We start from the raw sequence: 20,006 nt of genomic DNA, 5'->3' as shown, positions 1-20,006 counted from the left end.
TAGGGCTAAAAGTAGGTCCTAACTGGCGAATTTAGGAGTAACTCCTAAAAATAATGGGCGTGTCACTCTTAAATTTAGGACTCCTAACTTTTTTCACTAAGAGCAATTCACAAAGTATTTTAGGACTAAAAGTAGCACCTAAGTCTAGGAGAGCTTAAAAGTCCTCAAGAGGACTCTGCCTCGTGCCCACTGCACCGTCAGTCAACGGACGTGGGAAGGCGTGGCTGACGGATGGGGGAGTAGTCTTTGCAGAGGCATCCGTCAGCCAATCAAATCGCTTCGCCGGGTTCTTCCCGCTTCTTCCTGCTTGTTGCGATGCAAGATTACCCGCTTTCCCGCTTTCCAGTATCGTCAGAGCCCGAGTCGCGTCACAGTGCTTAAATTTGCATACGCGATCTGATTGGATGACGGAACCGTCGTTGCCGAAAAAGTTGAACATTTTTCAACTTTCTGACGGTGGCGAACGCTCCAACTGAACGGACGGATCCACAATGCATTGCGCGTCCGTCCCCATTCAAAGTCAATGGGCAACCGTCAACTGACGGAGGTAGTGGGCACGGGGCGGACCTATTCACAAAGAATCTTAAAATGCCTGCGAGACGAAATGTTAGGGTATTCAACTTATTGTGGAGTTAATGCGCGATGCAATGACATCCCCGACTAACAGGAATAATCCGATTAGTCCCGAAATAAAATGTTATAAAGTTATAAAAAAATATATATAACTTATAAAAAATAAAAATAATTGCGCCATCAAAAGACGAGGACGTGTTCGTCAATAGGAAGAAAGTGCATTCCATCAACACGCAGGTTGTTTTTGATGCAAATTTTAACATAGCCTACTGGATGTTGTTGCAAAGTGGCCTGGATCTTCAGCTACCCATGATTCGCGCATTTTAATGGTGAGCGGTCTGAGGCAGCTTTTTGAGATGTACCAGTTGGGTGTCACTTGCTGGGTGACAGTGACTATCCATGCAAGACGTGGCTCTAGACACCCTACCTCAATCCACAACCGGGAGCACAGTTAAATGTAAGTGATTACGCAGATTACGCTTAGTCCTATGCGTAAAACACATCGTATTGGCTCTTTGCGAGCACACAAACATACACGAAATGTTGTGGAGAGAGGAATTGGGCAGATGAAACGTCGGTTTCATGTCCTCCACGGCGAAATACGCCTCACCCCAGAGAGGGCAAGCACAGTATTCACTGTATGTGCCATTCTACACAACCTCTGCAAGCGGAGGAACATTCCACAGCCAGACGACGATGATGATGATGATGATGATGGCGATCAACATTACAAGGAATTTGGCCGTGTGGAACCGAGTGGACAGGCATTTAGGGATCACTTTGAAAACACATTTTAGGTAAACACCTTGGCACAAATCAGTCAACACTTGGGTAGTTCGTAACATTTATTTTCTTTTACGTATTTTTATTGTTTGCTTTCTCTCTCTCTTGAACGTGCAGGCTACAACGTCATTATCGTGGTCTGCACAAAATTGTCATCATGCGTGTATTCTGCTAACTGCACTATAACTACTTAATAGGAATTCATTTCTAGCCTGGGCTATTTCCTTGTTTTTCGGTAATTCAGTGGGCTCGTCTGAACAACCAATCACCGAACTGACAGCTTCTAAACTCGTGCACGAGAATTGACGTAATCCATAGCAACGGCGCGTCACTCTTAGTTCACTCTTTGTGATTTATCCTTAGTAAGAGTAGGTCTCAGCGGCTTTGTGAATAACTTTTAAGAAAAAACTCCTACGTAAAATGTTTTAGCGCGAGTTAGGAGCACTCCTAGCGGTAAGATAAAATGCTTTGTGAATACGGCCCCAGAAGAATAAGGTCCAGGCTGAAAGTTCCATTCAAAGTTACAAACTTCCACACTTTCATTTAAGATTGAACCAAATGTTGGCCAAATATGATAAATGTTAATATATTAGGGGATTTGCATATTGTAACAACCAGTCAGGCTTGAGAAGGGTCAAATACATTGTACAACGAATTAACACTTTATATATTGTTATTGACAAATTAACGGGCATAGCCAAAATGTGCCTGAAGGAGACATATTATCTGTTTTCCCAACAAGTAAAAATAGTATATGAGTTCCAGAAAACATGTTTCTGAGGCTGTTTGCTGGAAATAGCTTTTAGGAAAAAAGAAATCTCGCCTACTGCTATTCCCCTGTTTCAGTCCCTTCAGAATGAACTGTTTCTGGTCTCTGTAGCTTTAATGCAAATGAGTTGCTGCCCATTGACCAATGAGCTGTCAGAGTGAATTATCGGCAGAAAGCTATGTGGCCTCGGATAATATTATGAATCATAAAGACTGGGTTTGACGTCTCTGGTACTTCCACAACAAGTAAAGACTCGGTAAGGGGGTTATCTCGGCCATGGTTGAGAAGAATTGGGTGAAAGAAACTTTGGCCTTGACTCTCTGAAGTCCATATGGAACCACTACATCGAAGAGAAAGGGATTGCACTCCGGGAGCTGAGCTGCTGGACTGCCGCCCAGCTCACGCACCTTTTGAAAAGGACGTTGTCAGGGCTTGATATAGATGCATTTCCTGGTAGACGTTGGGTTCCTATGAGCAATGTTGCCAGATTGGGCCAGATTTCCCAACCAATCTGGCAACACCACCTATGAGTGAACTGCATTACGCAAATTGACAAAACCATTTGGGAGAATGGTAGGGATACAGAAAATGTTCTCTTTTGATCACAGCAGATCTAATCATTTTCACTGTGTTTAACTTAAAATCATTAGGTAAAATAGCATTATTTGATGGCGTACTGATAACATGATTTAAATTCCAGGGCTCTGTCTAGGGCCCTCTCAGGGGCCCCTGCACCGTTTTCACCTGCCAACCCTTTACAACACCTCTGACTGCAGGTTGGCTAGAGTGTGTGTAAGAATTTATATCTATTGAGGCACTAGCAATGTTGACTCTTGTTCTGCTTAATGATTGTAGTATGGACTTTGTTTCTACCTCCCTTGTGGTTTCCACTCTGTTCAAGAAGAATGTTTCTTACTCCTGTAAAATGAGTCATGGCAACATAGGCTAAGAATAAAATAAATTGCATTAATTCACAGAAGAATGTAGATATGCTCCCTGCGTGGTACTCCCCTCTCTTCTGACACCTCACCCCTATTCCTCATTCTTGGAAAGAAGTGCTGGCCTCTGATATATTGAACTGATTTATCAAACACAATTTCATCCAATGTTGAGGGTTTGACCCTCCAGCGGTCCGCAGGGACTGTCCATATGCTATGACAGCAGAACAGACATTTTGACCCTGTTGTAAGTTTGGGGTCAATTTTGTGTATGTTGGGCTGTGGTTGGAAAGAGAGGTGGGGGTAGGCCCACATGTATAGTTTGGTTAGATTAAAACGTAAATAGTGTATACAGCTACTTTGCTAATGTATGTAGAATACAACAATAAGACAGAGGAAATGTGTTTAGTTTAGTCTAATTATTTCATACATATTCCAAGTATGTTTGGTGGGTAGGGAATCTATCTTCCAATTGTTTAGCTGTGCTAGTTCATGTGTAACTTTACTCTAATGGATTTGATATTACTCTTTAATTCCATTTGAACCCCAATACTTTTTTGGCCTTTATTAATCTCGCCCTAGAAAAAAAATAAATATATTACCAATATGGCTATCAACAGAAATCATAAAATATAAAGTAAATAGCTAACTTCCTCTCCTAGCATCTTTACAAGTGTGGCGGGGCAAACAGGATTAAAAAACAATTACGTAAGTTAATAGGCCTACTGGAATATGATGATTAATAGGGCCTCAACTAAATTTCCAGTGTGTAGTCACAATGTTAAAAATTATCTTTACAAAGTTGATGATTCCACTCTTTGCTAATTTCGAACTTCCTCAAGTTCCAATGTAAAAGGACACAATTCCACACGCCTGGGATGGCAACACATTTGCTTGCTTTCATATATGGTTATAATTTAAAGTGCATGCCTATAACCCTAACCACAAATATTAGGAATCTTCAGATAAATACAATAACCCTTCTTAACTGAACTTCCATCCACTCATTTGCTGTTTTTGAATGCGTCAATATAATATCCAGTAGTCAGAATATATGCCCTATAGTCTTTTAATAGGCTCTCAACCACAGCATGAATGAATGTATGATATGAACAAATATTGAAAGTGTCAAATTGACACGTGTCAAATAGACACATAGAAATGTTTATGTGGTCTATCCATCCAGAATACTAATTTCTAGGGAATTGGGGTTTCATAAATGATGTTTTGCCTGACACTCTTATGCATTATTTTTATAACACTCTTTAACATATTAGGTAATCCCCGGCAGCCACATCTGTTGATTCTGGGTGTCTGATTAATCCAGACTGAGAGAAAACAGAGTAAACTGATTTAAGATGATAAAGCCACCAATCTACAACCCACCTGAGACCATGAATAGTTTAGCTTTCCAATTGCTGGTCATCGTCTCAATTCGCCCAGTCAATGGGCAATGCCCAACTCTGACGCCCAGCGCTTATTTCCCTCCCAGTTGATTTGATTTAATAATATACTTTTAACGTAGATCAAACATGAGGCGCACTGTCTGTAGATCCCAGTGACACTCCTCCAAAAAAAATTATAATATATAATAATAATACCTTCTTTTGTGTTTGTACTACTTTTGTGTTTATTTAGGTCACAGGTGACTTTCCTTGTGTTTCTCTTATGAATTGTATTTTTTTTATATTATTGCATTGTTGAAGGGAGCCTGAGACTCAAACATTTCATTGCTGTTGCTTTAATTGTTGTGAATATGACAAATAAACGATCTTGAAAAATAGCCACATCCTTTGTTTAGAATTATGAATCTTAAAATGCAGGCATTAAAACTGACTACCAGTCCTCCAAAATGTTTTGATGAATATGGCGGTCCTTGGAACAAAAAAGGTTGGGAACCCCTGGTCTAGACTACTAGGAGGTGCTACTCAGAATCCGACACATGAGACCCCCCTAGTGGCGGGGAGCTTTACTGCCGCCCAGGTTGTATTACTAACAGAGGGAAATGGGTGGGTGGAAAGTCCCTCTGTGGAAATCCCCTTCCCTGTACCGGGCTTTTTTGTAACATTTGACGAGTTAAACGGACGCCCATGAATTATTCTTGACAGACTCAGCGGACTGCGAAGGCACCAGACGAGGTGGATAGTGAGGGGAAGAAGAAGAGACGGTTGAATGGCGCCGAGGAAGGACCGCTGCGGTGGGGCTGAGTGAAGTGGCTGAAGAAGGACCGGTAGCCTGAGCGTCCAGGAAGGCTTTGTTATTACCCGGACGCGGTTCCCAGGTAAGACCCCGTCCCTGTCCATCTCCAACTGCTCTTTAGGGGCTGGCGTGTTTAGCACGAATGTCAGACTCGCTGGGATGCTCGGGTTTTTAGGCCTTTCCTAGTGAACGGTCGTACAGTGTGAATATGGGGACATGGTGGGAAAGCTGGAGGCTTGTGGCTCACGACAGTGGCTGCTTTCTTTGACAGCCATTGTTTACAAAGACGTCAGCCAGAACGTTCAAACAGAATGAATGTCTCCTGGGCGCTTTCACACTGGGTCTGTGTCCGAGGCGGAGGAGACCTTTAAACGCTACGGTGTCTGGAGGGTAGTTGCCATAGGAATTACGTAAGCCCTCCAACGTCAGCAAAGTCTCCTGTTTATTGTGTTTCTGTGGAGTCAGTCGGGCTACACCGCAGCGTTCACCTTCCTGACACTTTGTCTGTCTTCGCCCGGGGGGTCAAAGCAGAAATAGCAGATTGTTGCTGTCTGTAATGTGGTGACTGACACACATTCCTGGGGCCAGTTAGATCCCTTTGCACCTGCTGCTTGCTGGAAAGCTGCAAGGCACAGACCATCAAAGGCTGACTACTACGTCTGCCTGTTGTCTCTAACTCTAGGCTGATGTTAAGTGGATATGGTGTTCTTTGAGTTGAGTTAGACTATGGTTTCCTACTGTACTTACTTATTCGTATATGGACGTTGACTCTATTCTTGAATTCACACATGGTGATGATGTTTGGCCTGCAATTTAAGTGAGGTGTAGTGAGTGAGGCGTAGTAAGTGAGGTGTGGTGAGGTGCTTTAAAGATGTTATTTTATTGCTGCCGTGGCCTGACTTTGGATGTTTAAGTCAGGATTGTAATAAAGTCCTTAACTTTAACAGTGTGGAATGGATTTATTTACATAAAGTAAATATGACAGTAAAAATAAACCACAATGGATATCAATGCAAAGAAAGCAAAACAACTGGAATAAGGATTCAAGTTATATTGACTCTATACATTAATAATAATACTAATATGTTGTCATCAGTTGTTTATTACACAGTCCTTACTCCATCCCCTCCTCGTTCAGGTTCCCGACATTGTCTATAGGTTGGCGGTCTCTGGTTTTCCCAACTCCCATTCCCAACTCCCGTTCCCGTTCTACTTACGCTCCTCCCGTCCTCTCCTCTGCTTGCTCGCCATGTCGCAAGGCCAGAACTTCCTCCCAAAGTTCCTCTTCGTGTCCAACCTGCTGAAGGCGGTAAAGATCCGCCAGCGCGTCCCCAACGATGTGGTGAAGCCCGGTGCCAGCGGGGGTCTCATGCACCACCTGCGAGGCATGCACCGCTACACGCTGGAGATGATCGCCATGAACCACTTCCCACAGGCCTTCCGCGAGGTTGTGCAGGCCGCCATCCTGGACCGGGCCATGCAGGTGTCCCTGGAGCAGGAGAAGAAGCTCAACTGGTGCCGGGAGGTGAAGAAGATGGTGCCCCTCCGGACCAACGGTAAGAGGTTTGTGACATTAGGCAGTTCTGTTTGTGTAGAGATCCTACAATCCTTGACTTAACCTGCTGCCAGGTCTTTCCAAAACATCACTTATGCTGGTGCAAAGCAGATCATGAAAACACAAACGGTTTGTTTGAGAAATGTTCTCAGATGCAATGTCCTTTTTAAGCCTGTTATGTGGACTGATATCCATCCCTCACATTAGATAAAGGTGGATGTGCTTTACTGTAAGTCTCACCATCTGTTGGACCGTGTGTCACTTTGATTTCCAGGTCAATTCTCCTCCACTTGTTGAAGCGCAGAGTTGAACTCCTTCACCCAAAAAATATTGTTTTATACATGGCTAAGGGAACAACCCCTGAGGTTATGAGTGGAAGACACATCTGTCTGTAGTAAGTTTATTTTCTATATCGTTTTAGGTTTTCATTTTGAGAACGCTTTCTGTGCAATGTCGGGAACAGAGTTTAGAAGCAATGACTCAACACCCGCGTTACTTTAAATGTCAGAAGACCGTTAACTTTCATTCAACTATTAATGTCGTAACCCTGATGCCGGGCAGGCCCGGTTGCTAAATTCTCATTTTCGGTCATCTTTTTTTTTGAGGTGACTGCTTTGACGATCAACAGCACTTCGGGTCTGTGGACTTCCGATCAGAGCTCAACCCTGGGAAACTCTGTGCTCGTCATCCTCCGTGGTGGTGTGGCTCTCTTGTTTACTTGTCACTTACTACAGATGTTTGTAGGCCTTTTCCACGGGGGTTCATTCACTGCCTTCATTACCTCATTGTGTTTCCCTGTGAGTTTCCACAGATGAGTATTATGTCTGCGCAGACGGCGCGAGGGTCGGGAATAGGAGTTGTTTGTTGTTCTTTACCGGAAGTGCTGGTTGGTGGAAATCGTCACATCCGATCTTTTGGTCTGTCTCGTAAATCTTTAAATAGTTCATTCAGTTGTATAGCTTACATGGCCACTGCTGATCTAGCTTAAACTGCTTGGAACTAGTATTATTTCAGATTCCCTGAGGTATAGAAAGTGTTTTTTTATGATATCTAGATGATTATGTTTTTTAATGATGCCTCTGACACGCATTTCAAGGTTGCCTCTGACACGTATTTCAATAGGATAGCGATGGAGACGATTCAACAGCTTAATGCTTACTCTCTTTTTTGCTGAATGATTTTTATTTTTATTTTTATCATATAATTTAGTTAAATAAATTAATGGAGTTTAAGCTGTTATAGGTATTTGATGTATACTCTATAGTCATTAGCCTACAAGGTCTATATCAGGGTACAATATCCTTTTACGTTTTTGTATTGCTCCTTTTATAAATATTGGAATTTAGTTTTGCATTCATCCATAGGAAAATGCTTTAGGTGATCTCCAGTTTAATGACCACTTTGTTATAAATTGTTAGTACCCTGGAACAATTCAGGGGTATGCTGGGGGATTCTGTTTTGATTGTAAAACATTATGTGAAGGGGAATTCTGAAGTTATTAAGAAGCACAAGCACACGCACACGCACACACACACACACATATCAGACCTCTGTATGATAACTAACTCCTAGATTTACTGCAAGCGCCATTCCCGACGTAAATATGCGACAGGGTTTAAAGTACGAGTGTCTTAAAGTCTGAAAGGACCCAGTCATGACTTTGAACAGAGGACAGATGACACATGCACTGCACACACACACACACACACACACACACACACACACACACACACACACACACACACACACACACACACACACACACACACACACACACACACACACACACACACACACACATACACACACACAGTCCACCAATCGAGTCTCAGACCACACTGAGTGCCTCAGTGCTCCATTGAAGAGTGTCTCAGACCACATTGAGAGTCTCAGGATTTATTACTCAGATCCAATGTTTTGGGCTGTGTGATTTCTTAATTTTAAATGTAGCCAATATTATCAATATTATTTCACGATGTCCGAACCGATCCGCACGGAAGTAAACATGGAGGCCACTGAGGTCACAATTAATGGTTTCGTTTGAAAGTTGATGTAGTGGTGATGTAGTGGTGTTGTGACAGTGTCGACATTCTCACACAGATCTCTGTGAGAATCTGTTAGTTTGTTTACTGGTAACGCTGCAGTTACACTTTTAACAATTTCTACAATTTTCCTTTTAATTTCTAAAGCGGTTACATTGAAAAACAATGCTTTTGTAGTTCGGCAAAAAGCAAAACGACTATGATTTCTGCGTGAACGTCAGTCGCTTTCCGATCCACTCATCGGCCACGTCCCACTCTGCTCCGGCAGAGCTTCCAAAACGTAAAAAAGTTACTTTTTGAAATAAAGTTATATAACCAAAACTTTATCGCAGACACACAACTTCCATAGTATGATAGGACAAGTTAGGATGAAATTGCACAGCAGGACTAGAGCTCATTCACAGAGTGTGTCCCTGCCGCCCAGAATTGTGACTTATATCGAGATTCTAGAGTGACGTAAAAGTAGCATGAATTCCGAGGTCACACTGCAAAACATTTAGGACCACATTTGTAATCAGAATTGAAAAGATGAGATTCCATGGGATTTCTGCTGTTCACAATGTTATAAAACAATCGTAAATGAGTCACATATGATATCTTTGGGCCACTTTTGCTTGCAGTGTGTGAACGATCAACAGACCTAAGTGTTCCACTGCGGGTATTTCCCAGGCAGTGCATCATGTCTGTCATGACTGCTAGTTGGAACTGTGTATTATCTCAAACAGACTGATGTTAGACTAAAAGCATAGACAACACTGAATCACGCACGCACACACACGTACGCCTATGCTGGATCCCCGTAAGGACTGAAATAAGCATTTGAAGGTTTTCCAGTGATTTTGTTTGTGTTGGGTAACACTGTGCATGAGAAACAACCTGCAATTTCAACATTCTCAAAGTCTTGAGAAAGACATTCAAAAGTTATGAAACACAAACATACTTGAAATTGTTATGTAAGACTTGTAATTCTTATGTTAAAACGTACTTGAATAAAGATAATCAGATAATGCAGTGACTGCAGTGTCAACAGGATACTTTTAGAATCAGGCTTATATGTTTTCTGTTCGTGTGGATGTGCATTAGTCTTTTGGACGACTCAACACTGCAGTCAGCATATGTGACAACGACAGAGAGGTACCTCCTCCTAGAGCCAGAGGAATCTTTCTCTGGCTTCGTGTTGGAGTGTTGTTTTTAGACTCGGAGACCCCCTCCACAGACAAAGGGTCGGGTGTTCTTAAGACATGTGACACAGTTCCTGTTGGAAAGCGCTCGGATACAATGGGGATCCTTTCTATTGCATACCGATATAACTCCTGCTGTAGATGACCCAAGCCTCCATTGTTGAAGCCTATATTTATATTGAGACCGCTTGGCCGAGGGCGGCAATTCATGCCTAGACGATAACTCTGAGATGACTTTTCAGGAAGCATGGAGGGTTTGGTCTGAACAACGTAAACCATAGGTTTTGGACGTTTTAAGAATATTTCTATTTTATTTTTCAATATATTATTCATGTAGTTATTTCATGGTCCGGATTATACGATAAACCTGCATACGAGATGTAGATATTGACGTATAAACAGATGTTTCGTAACCATACCCTCCAAAAACAGTTCCATGGATGAAACTTTTAAGCCTATGTTTAAGTTGTCACTTAGCTGAAAGTCAAAAGGAAAAGTTTCTGTTGGACATATTCTTAATTTGTTTATAGTTTCAATGAATGTTTTTTCCTGCTAAAATGCTAAAATGTACTGTTTAATACGATGTGAAGTGTTGCATTTCTATTAATCATATAAGAGCACCAGCAGAATGAAAACTGGAAGCAACTCAAGCTGCAATAATGAAGGACCACTATGGTGTTTGTGTGTTTGTGTTTTAATTTTCACTTGTGTGGATGGTTGCTAAGTAATAGAGAACTTGATTTATCTGCTTGTGAAAATGCATGTTACGCAAGAAAGAAGTCAGAAGTCATTAATTAACTGTTCCAATCCGATTCGCACGCAAAATACACCACATTCCGCCTGGCCCAAACTCCGCCCCTGGGGAAAGTCCGGGCCAGTTGAGTGGCGTGGATGAGTCCTAACTTGGGATCGCAGAGGAGGCACACACACACACACCCACACACCCACACACACACACACACACACACACACACACACACACACACACACACACACACACACACACACACACACACACACACACACACACACACACACACACACACACACACACAAGGCAGTACTTGAGCCGGGAATTTCCTGTGTGTGCTTTGCAGCAGCGGGGTATTTCAGATCAACAAACACATACTTATTTATTCGGTTCTGTTTGACAGTGATAACAACCCCGGACCGCAATCAAATTATTAATAAAATCCCCGGATTTTGTAAGTGATCTAATAGGTACTTGCTTATCTCCCTTTAATTCATCATGTTACAAAACATCCGATACCCTCACTCACTATCATAAAGTGATAAAAACGTAACTTGGTATTAGTTAATTATTCTTTGTTTGTTCACAAAATGCAGAAGTATTGAATGTCTTCCTGACAGATGTATTCTAGGTAGGGTTAAGGGGAAGTAGCGAGTCGTCTAACCACACGGTGTGTGTGTGTGTGTCGTGGCTGTGTGGGCCCCAGATGGGAGGATCGCAGACACCAGATAGTTTACCTGACAATCCCGCCGAATGGCCTGGAAATCCCCATGCTTTTGTTCCTCTCAAGTGTGCACGCACCCATTGTGTGTGTGTGTGTGTGTGCGTGCTTTTTGGTGTAGAAGACGCGCACGCCGTTCACAGGGTTGTTCTGCACCTCCTGTTTGTTACGGTCTTGATCCATGAAAGAAATAACGCCTTTGGCTCCCTCGCACGCCAATAGTGCGAATCAAACGGCCTTCCAACTGTGGTTTGACAAGTGGTCTTTTCCCATGGCATGTGTGTGTTTCAGGGGACGGGAACTGCCTCCTCCACGCTGCGTCTCAGTACATGCTGGGGGTCCAGGACACGGACCTGGTGCTGAGGAAGGCCCTCCACGGGGTCCTGAAGGACACGGACACGGGCAGCTTCAGGGCCCGCTTCCAGGCAGAGCTGCTGCACTCCCAGGAGTTCACGCAGACCGGTCTGCGCTACACCACCACGGTACGCGAGGGGGGAGGCCTCGCAGGGAACTGGGGATTCTCGCAACAGTAGAGAGCAGCAAGACCGTTTAGGTTTTTATTAAGAATTAGCTACTTAGTTACTTACTTTTGCCTCTCGAGGTGGATTGTGCGTATACTTTGTATTTATTGGTATATCATTTCAAATGATGTGTATTGACAAAATAAAACCTTGTAAAGTGTAATGTATTCTAACTGTATGTGTTTGTATTTGTGTTTCTCTCTCTTTATGTATTACTGGACCATTTCCTAGAACTGGGAGGAGGAGTGGGAGAAAATAGTGAATATGGCGTCCCCAGTCTCCAGTAGCAACGGCCTCCAGTTTGATTCCCTTGAAGACATCCACATCTTCATCCTCTGCAACATCCTCCGCAGGCCCATCATCGTCATCGCAGGTACACCAGAAAATAAATGTCTGCATTGCTGGACTACCACTGTTATAGTCTTACAGATAATGGTATAAAGGACGGCAATGGCGGTACCCTCCATTTATCTCCACTTGTTCGCTTAATTATTGTATCAAATGACCCGCCTGAAATGGAATTAATATTTGTTGACCTCCTCTTTGGATCCTCACTATTATAGTTACTGATAAAAAACACAATTAACATTATAAAGAACTTTATAATGTTAAACACAATTAACATTATAAAGAAGATGGTGGGGCTGGCTCCCATTTTAACTCACTGCTCTGTGAACAGACCAGGTACTGAGGAGCATGAAGTCAGGCTCCTCCTTCTCTCCACTCAACGTGGGCGGAGTCTACCTTCCACTTCAATGGCAGCCCACAGACTGCTACAAGTACCCCATCGTCCTCGGCTATGACTCGCAGCACTTTGCACCCCTCATCACCATCAAAGACAGCGGGCCAGGTACGTGGGGTTCGCCAGGCAACGGCCCTCTAGCAGTGCTGCAAACAGGACATAACTCCCAGCCCGTTGAGTCCGTTCTATAAAGGTGCACAGTTATTATCTGCAAACGAATGGGCTGGTTTTGAAGCAGGGATGAACGTAACGGTCAATAATGGGATTGTCGATAATGTAAATGATTGTATGTAGGGGGAGACAGCATGCATGTTAATCTAAAGGACATGACGCACCTGGTTAGAGAACTATTAGGGATTGTGGAGAACTGCTTCGCAGCGGTGGATGGATGGCTGGTTGTGGCTTAAATCTGGACCCTGTCTAAGAAGGGATCCATATAATATACTGAAGATCAAGTGTGATCGTTTGAGTAACTATCTGAGAACATTGGACACGATGAGGCTCAGAGTCAGTCGCACAGTGTTCACCGTGTTCAAGCACGGGAATAACCTTTGTTGTAAATGTTCTACCCAGAGATTCGGGCGGTTCCCCTGATCAACCCGGGGCGGGTGGGCTTCGAGGAGCTGAAGGTCCACTTCCTGATGGAGAAGGACCAGCAGCAGAAGGAGCGGCTGCTGAAGGACTACCTGATGCTCATCGAGATCCCCGTCATCGGCCTGGGCAACGACGCAACGCGCATCATCAACGCTGCACGGTAAAACACCACCTGTCAATATGCAGTTTAATATACATGGGATATATGAGCTACATACGTGGGATATATAAGTGAAATAAGTGATATATTAGTGAAATAAGTGATATATGTGACCTATGTGTGATGTATTAGTGACCTAGGTGTGCTATATAAGTGATATATTAGTGACCTAGGTGTGCTATATTAGTGATATGTTAGTGACCTAGGTGTGCTATATCAATGATATATTAGTGACCTAGGTGTGCTATATTAGTGATATGTTAGTGACCTAGGTGTGCTATATTAGTGATATGTTAGTGACCTAGGTGTGCTATATTAGTGATATATGAGTGACCTAGGTGTGCTATATTAGTGATATATGAGTGACCTAGGTGTGCTATATTAGTGATATATGAGTGACCTAGGTGTGCTATATAAGTGACCCCTGTGTGTGTATGTGCGGCTCCAGGCTGGACGAGGGCAACCTGCCGGAGGACATGAACCTGATGGAGGACTACCTGCAGCTGGTGAACCACGAGTACCAGCGCTGGCAGGAGGACAAGGAGCAGGCCTGGGCCGCGCAGCCCCAGCGCCCGCCGCCCTTCTCCGTGTCCCAGCTGTCGCTCATCGAGATCCGCTGCGCCACGCCGCGCTGCACCTTCTACGTCTCGGTGGACACGCAGCCCCACTGCCACGAGTGCTTCGAGAAGAGGCAGGGCGCGGACCCCCGGACCGAGGGCGGGGTGCTGCAGGTCAAAGGGGGCATGCAGACGGCCGTGGCCGTGCTGGGGGTCTCGGGCATGGCGGACGTGGTGAGCTGCCGGGGCGCCCGCGGCGGCAGCCCGCCGTCGTCGTCCTCCGCCGCCGGGAGGGGGCCGGCGGTGACCAGCCCGCGCTCGGCGCCGCCCACCGCCCCCAGCCTCAGCCTCTACAGCGAGACGCACGCCATGAAGTGCAAGACCCCCGGCTGCCTCTTCACCCTCAGCGTGGAGCACGACGGCCTCTGCGAGCGCTGCTTCAATGCCAGGCAGGCCCCCGGGGGGCCCGCCGCCCCAGGGGGGGGCGCCGCCATGGGGCTGCCTCCGCCCCCGGGCCAGTGGCCGGGACGGGAGGCGGAGACGGAGCGCTGCGGCATGTGCCGGCAGGAGGCCTTGAGGACATTCAACGGCCTGTGTCCGCCCTGCATGCAGAGGCAGCAGGCGCCGGAGAGGGGGGAGCCGGGCCAGCTCAGCGACCCGCGGACCACCGAGGCCTCCTCGTCGTCGGTGGCGGCGGCGGCGGCGGTGGCGGCGGCCTGGAGCCAGACCCGAGAGCCTGAGCGGGCGCCGTGCCTCATGCTGACCCCCGGCCCCACGTCGGCCTGGCAGACTCCGCTGGCGCGGTCCTGCAAGAGACACGGCTGCCCGTTCTTTGGGACCCCGGAGAAGTTGGGATTCTGTACTATCTGCTATGTAGACTATCAGACCAACCACCGTAAGTCCTGCAGATGCACCATGTGCCTGATTGGTTTTGTAGCTCTGTGTGGTTCATGTGTGCAATGTGCATATACAACAGTTTTTGTCTTTTGATATAGTTATTCAGCTAACTTCAGTATGCTCTGTAGGGAGAAAAATATTGGACGATTTGAGTTACCGTTTGTCTTTTCCCTCCTGTTCTTCCAGACATGACCCCTTCGGTGGCCCCGGCGCAGAACCGGCACGGCTCCGAGGCGGCCTTCCAGAACGCCTCGCGCTGCCTGGGCGCGTGCTGCGGGGCGGTGGGCAAGGCCATGCTGGAGGGATACTGCAATAAGTGCTACGTCAAGGAGCAGAGCACGCGGCTCAACCAGGCGGCCAACCGCACGTCGGACTCCCCGCCCCCCGTCACGGTGGGTCTCGCTCTGCCGTCTCCATCGCTGGTGTCCGACCGCCCATGCGGGTCACACCCAGAGCAGCCAGTCCTCGGGCAGCCTGTAACGATGTGTCTCTCTCTCCGCTCCCCTTCTTTTTAACAGCGAGAGCGAGCGCCCAAGCCCAGATCCTCCCAGCAGTCCCAGCAGTCCCAGACCCAGTCCCAGACCCAGACCCAGACACAGACTCAAACCCAAACACAGACGCACGCCGGGACGCAGTGCAGGCGGAGCGGCTGCAGCAACGAGTCCCCGGGCTGCACGGACTTGTGCCCGGAGTGCAACACTCGAGGCCAGGGCAGGGAGGGGGGGCGGCGGGCGCAGGCGCCCAAGGAGAAGTCCAAGCAGCGGTGCCGGACACAGGGCTGCGACCACTACGCTAACGCAGAGAAACAGGGCTTCTGCAACGAGTGCGACCACTTCAAACAGGTCTACCGGCGCTGACCTTGCATCGATGTGGTTGGGGGGCGCATCACAGCGCTCACGCAGCAACCCGACAGCCAACGCCCCCGCCAATAGACCCCGGGGGGCCCGCGATGGCCCCGGGTAGGACAACACATGCCAGTCAATGCACCTCTGATACTAACTAACTAGCTAGTCGCTAACTAGTAACCTAATGGCCTGAAATCAACCCCTTCATGTAGAATGTGGAGTGAGTGTGTGCTCAGTGGGGGGAGTGTGTGTACGTGTGTGTACGTGTGTGTGTGAGTGTGTGCGTGTGTGCGTGAGTGTGCGTCCGTACGTGCGCAGTAGACATGGCCTCCAGAATACCTCTTTGTGCAATTATGAAGACTGACCGGCGCGTGCAGATCAATGTGGAGAGGTTCGGCTCCATGTTGGGAATAACTGGCTCAACTCATGTGTACAATATGTATTTAGATTGTACACAGTCAATCGTGCCGGACGAAAATGATTGTATGTTGACATTACAAAAAAGCACCTGACACTGCTTTCTCTACCATAGCCAAGGATCTTGACCCTCTTTCTTTCTTTCTTTCTGTCCGTCCGTCAGTCGTTTTACCGGTGCCCTTGGTTGCTGTCCTGTCTTTCTCGCAATTGTTCTGCTGCAACCAGAAATGCGACAACTCTGGCCTGGGTAGAAAAGGTATAAGGATTGCAGTTTAAAGAAGAAAAAAAGCTACTATGAATTAAGCCAAAGAGTGCAAACTCAAATCCAACACGTTTTAAAGCAAGCTGCGTCAGACCTACGAGTGGGTTGTGTGTACCGGGTTGGTGGCGAGGATGAGTCACTCGTCCTTACTTACACCCATTTGATTTCATAGTGTCACAGCTCAAAGTAAGCTAACCCCAAATATTATTTTTTAATGGATCACAGTGTCATGAGTCATCGGCATTTAAATCAGACTTTGGCTTTGGTAATTCAGTAGAGATTCTTTTTACTACTTTTGTCACTGCAATGTGGGCCTGTTAATCCTTTAAAGGGTCACAATTAATAAGCCATTTCACTCGTTTGGTTGTGTGAGTGAAGATCAAGGATCCCCCAAACAGAGCTGATGTTACTCACGGTAACGATAAGGTCGCTGAGAGATAACCCTTTGACTCAGAACAATGCAAGATGGACAGAGCAAACCCAACCTAGCTTCTGGTGCTACATGTACAGAAACAAGTGCGTCTTTATAGAAGCCCGCCTCGGCAGAAAGGGCGCCATCGGAGTTCACAATAGAACATAGGATTAAAGTGTCACACTTTCTATTCCTCTTCCCCTCCTCTTCCTTCCTTCCTTCTCTTCCTCTTTTTTTCCTCCCACTCTCAGTATAACATATGTTGCCTTGGTAGTTGTTATTATGTTTGACGACGCCACACTTAGATACAGGATCATATACATTACACAAACACATACAGACAGACGGACATGGGAGACATAACGACATGCATGCAAAATCGTGTAGCTCCTGCCCCATTAGACACGGACATCCCTTAAACGCACTCAAGCATCAACACTCACACTGACATGCACACATGCATACATTCGCACATGTTTCTGTAAGATTGCAAAAGTCTCCCACCCTAGCCTGAGGCGATGTGAAGGCAGACAGACCGGTGTAGGATCACACCCTTCCTTATGCTACAACGCTCTCCATATGTGCCAAGGAGATCACATTTTGCAAATGTTCAGACAGAAATCCCATTTGCCTGCACTGGCCAACCAGTGGATCTGAATGTGTTTGAGAGCTCCAGCGGCCTATAGTCCCGGCACCGGGGCTGATTCTCGATCAGCTTTGCCTTTAAATAGTTCATGAGAATTTTTTCTACACTATGGGTGATTGTGGATCAGGGCACCTTGTTGTGAGTAGGGATCTGGGGGTCCGCCCCAGAGTGAGACCTCCCCAACTGATGCCTCGTGTCAAGACTCATGCCAACACACGCACACACACGGCCCAGATGCGCAAATCAAACATTCCTGTTTTGGTTTCTTTTAGTTTTTCTTCAGATTTAATATATTTGAATATATATTTTGTTTTTATTTTCGCCAAATAATACATGTGCCAACATATACTATTCAACAAACAGTCGTCGTTACCTCCTTAACAACACGACCAGCTTGGATCCCTTCTAATATGCTATAGATCGATATCTAGCTGTCTAGAGCTGGTTGGGGTAGAGATCATTGGTTCACTTTTCTATCATCACTACTTAGTCATCTCTTTTAGTGATTAATACTTGAATCAAAAATAAACTCCCAATTCTTTAAATGGAAAACAACTAGAAAACAACCACCTTCACGTGTTTCTCTCTCAATTGGCCTCGTCCCCTTTTGAGAGCCGCTGGACGGCAGATGTCCATCTATGGCTATGGTTAGGAATGTATAGAAAACACAGGGCCTCGACCTGCCTTCTTGTAACACCTGTATGTAGAGCTGCCCCCACCCCGCACCAAGCACTTGTCAAGCCTAAACGTAGATGTGCGCTTTAATCACCTCTAGACGGACCTTAAATCAATGAGACGCGCTGACGGGAGAGGCGTGCACGGGGCCGGGCTCGGGCGGGACTCGGGGATGGGTGACAGGGTAGCACACGACGAGGCTGCCGTGAGATTATTGGTCGGAGCTCCGTCCCGCCGGGGGACATTCCAGGCCCGGGGAATGCATGTCCTCGTATGAGCCGAAGGTGTGACTAAAACATGCAAACATTACTCTGTGACCTTTTGACAATAGGGTATTGTATGAAAAAGCCTTCTTTAATTTGTTAAGTATTTATTCATATCAAGATATTATCTGTATTGTGTGATTCAATAATTATTTATATGTTGTCCTGAAATGAATTATTTTTAATAAGAAATCTGATGTTGGTCCAGTGTGGTTCTTTGTGTGTGTGTGTGTGTGTGTGTGTACGTGTGTGTGTGTGTGTGTTTGTGTGTGTGTCTGTGTGTGTGTGTGTTTGTGATGAAGTGTGCTTGTACAACAGGCATTTCCAAACTGGGAGTCAGAGCAGCGAGAGCTAGGATAAGACGGGGTGATAATGTCTCTGGGGAGATTCTATCATTGCACTCCAATAACATCTTTACTCTAATAAGTAGTGTTGCCAACTACCAGCCCAGTGCAAATCTACAACCGGCCGCTGCAAGGGAATACATCCTTAGTGTACGAAGCACAAAGCTTGCATCTGTGTGCAAGTAGTTCAGATAACATAACAAAAGCTCAGTGTGAATGTTGAGGTGTCTTAGTTAATTTGCCCCTCCATTTTGGGTTATAAGGGTCTAATATATGTCCATATAAATTATTTGTAACCAAATGATCAATAAAATATGAGATGCATCTCTGTTTTTTGATGCTTCCTAAACGGTGGTGTGCAATCAGGTGCACTCGGTTAAAAAAAAGACCACATTATGCCTAGTGCATGGAGGCAAACTCACTCAGGCTCTCACGAACATGCACACACACACACACACACAAACAGATTGGAGCGAGGAAGTGTTGGATGATGCGGTGGGAGGGGGAGTTCGGAGAGAGATGGGGCTTCAGACCGTTATGTATAGTAAAGGCAGAGGTGTGTGTGGGTGCGCAGACTGCAGCTTAAACCACAGTCACATTGATAGGTTACTCAGTGGTTTCCTGGAAATACCCCAGCCTTCAAATACTCCCTTTTAGGTCAGGGGGGGGGGGGGGGGGGGGGGGGGGGGGCATTACCATGTGATTATATTACGAATCTGGTATAAGGAGGCATTGTTATCTGGTCTTAATGGGAATTTTTTATTTCAGCAAGCATAACTTATAGCAGGGCCAGCACCATAAAGGTACAATTAAAGTGCTGGTTATTTTAGAAATCAAGCCTAGTCTGATGTGTGTCAGAATAAAGTCTATCAGTTTGTGTGTGGCCTACATACAGTACTCAAAAGTAACGAGTTAAGAGGTTTAACCATTCCAGTTTCAGATAGATTAATATCTGTTTTTTATTCACTCTACACATGTCAGAACGAAACCGAATCAAGAGGACACAATGTTCAAATGTATGACTCAATAAATGTTTTATAATTTCCTTGGCCCCCTCAGAAACATAATGATTCATCTCAAGGCGTTATCCTTCCAAACTGGAACCGAATTACCCCTTCAACACCAGTATTGCTTTAGCCTGGTCCTACATGTCCATCTT

At 45.7% G+C, this 20,006-nt stretch overlaps 1 protein-coding gene across 2 annotated transcripts; it reads left to right on the top strand.

The window, feature by feature from the left end:
* The first annotated feature begins 5,062 nt into the window (after positions 1 to 5,062).
* tnfaip3 (tumor necrosis factor, alpha-induced protein 3) lies at positions 5,063 to 18,695 on the top strand. 2 transcript variants are annotated; one of them, XM_060073939.1, is made up of 9 exons: positions 5,063 to 5,344; positions 6,401 to 6,818; positions 11,804 to 11,994; positions 12,265 to 12,406; positions 12,713 to 12,883; positions 13,349 to 13,529; positions 13,978 to 14,981; positions 15,170 to 15,375; positions 15,502 to 18,695. In XM_060073939.1, exons 2-9 carry the CDS (start codon positions 6,512 to 6,514, stop codon positions 15,838 to 15,840), a joined length of 2,541 nt encoding a protein of 846 aa, XP_059929922.1. In that variant the 5' UTR covers positions 5,063 to 5,344; positions 6,401 to 6,511; the 3' UTR covers positions 15,841 to 18,695. The 2 variants fall into 2 exon arrangements, with proteins under 2 accessions (XP_059929922.1, XP_059929923.1); XM_060073940.1 differs by lacking the exon at positions 5,063 to 5,344 and having other exon boundaries at positions 6,685 to 6,825.
* Positions 18,696 to 20,006: the final 1,311 nt, after the last annotated feature.

The sequence above is a fragment of the Gadus macrocephalus genome, chromosome 15, assembly GCF_031168955.1.
Source record: "Gadus macrocephalus chromosome 15, ASM3116895v1".
NCBI lineage: Eukaryota > Metazoa > Chordata > Actinopteri > Gadiformes > Gadidae > Gadus > Gadus macrocephalus.
The sequence above is the reverse complement of the archived record's forward strand: the minus strand, read 5'-3'. Positions and strand labels throughout refer to the sequence as shown.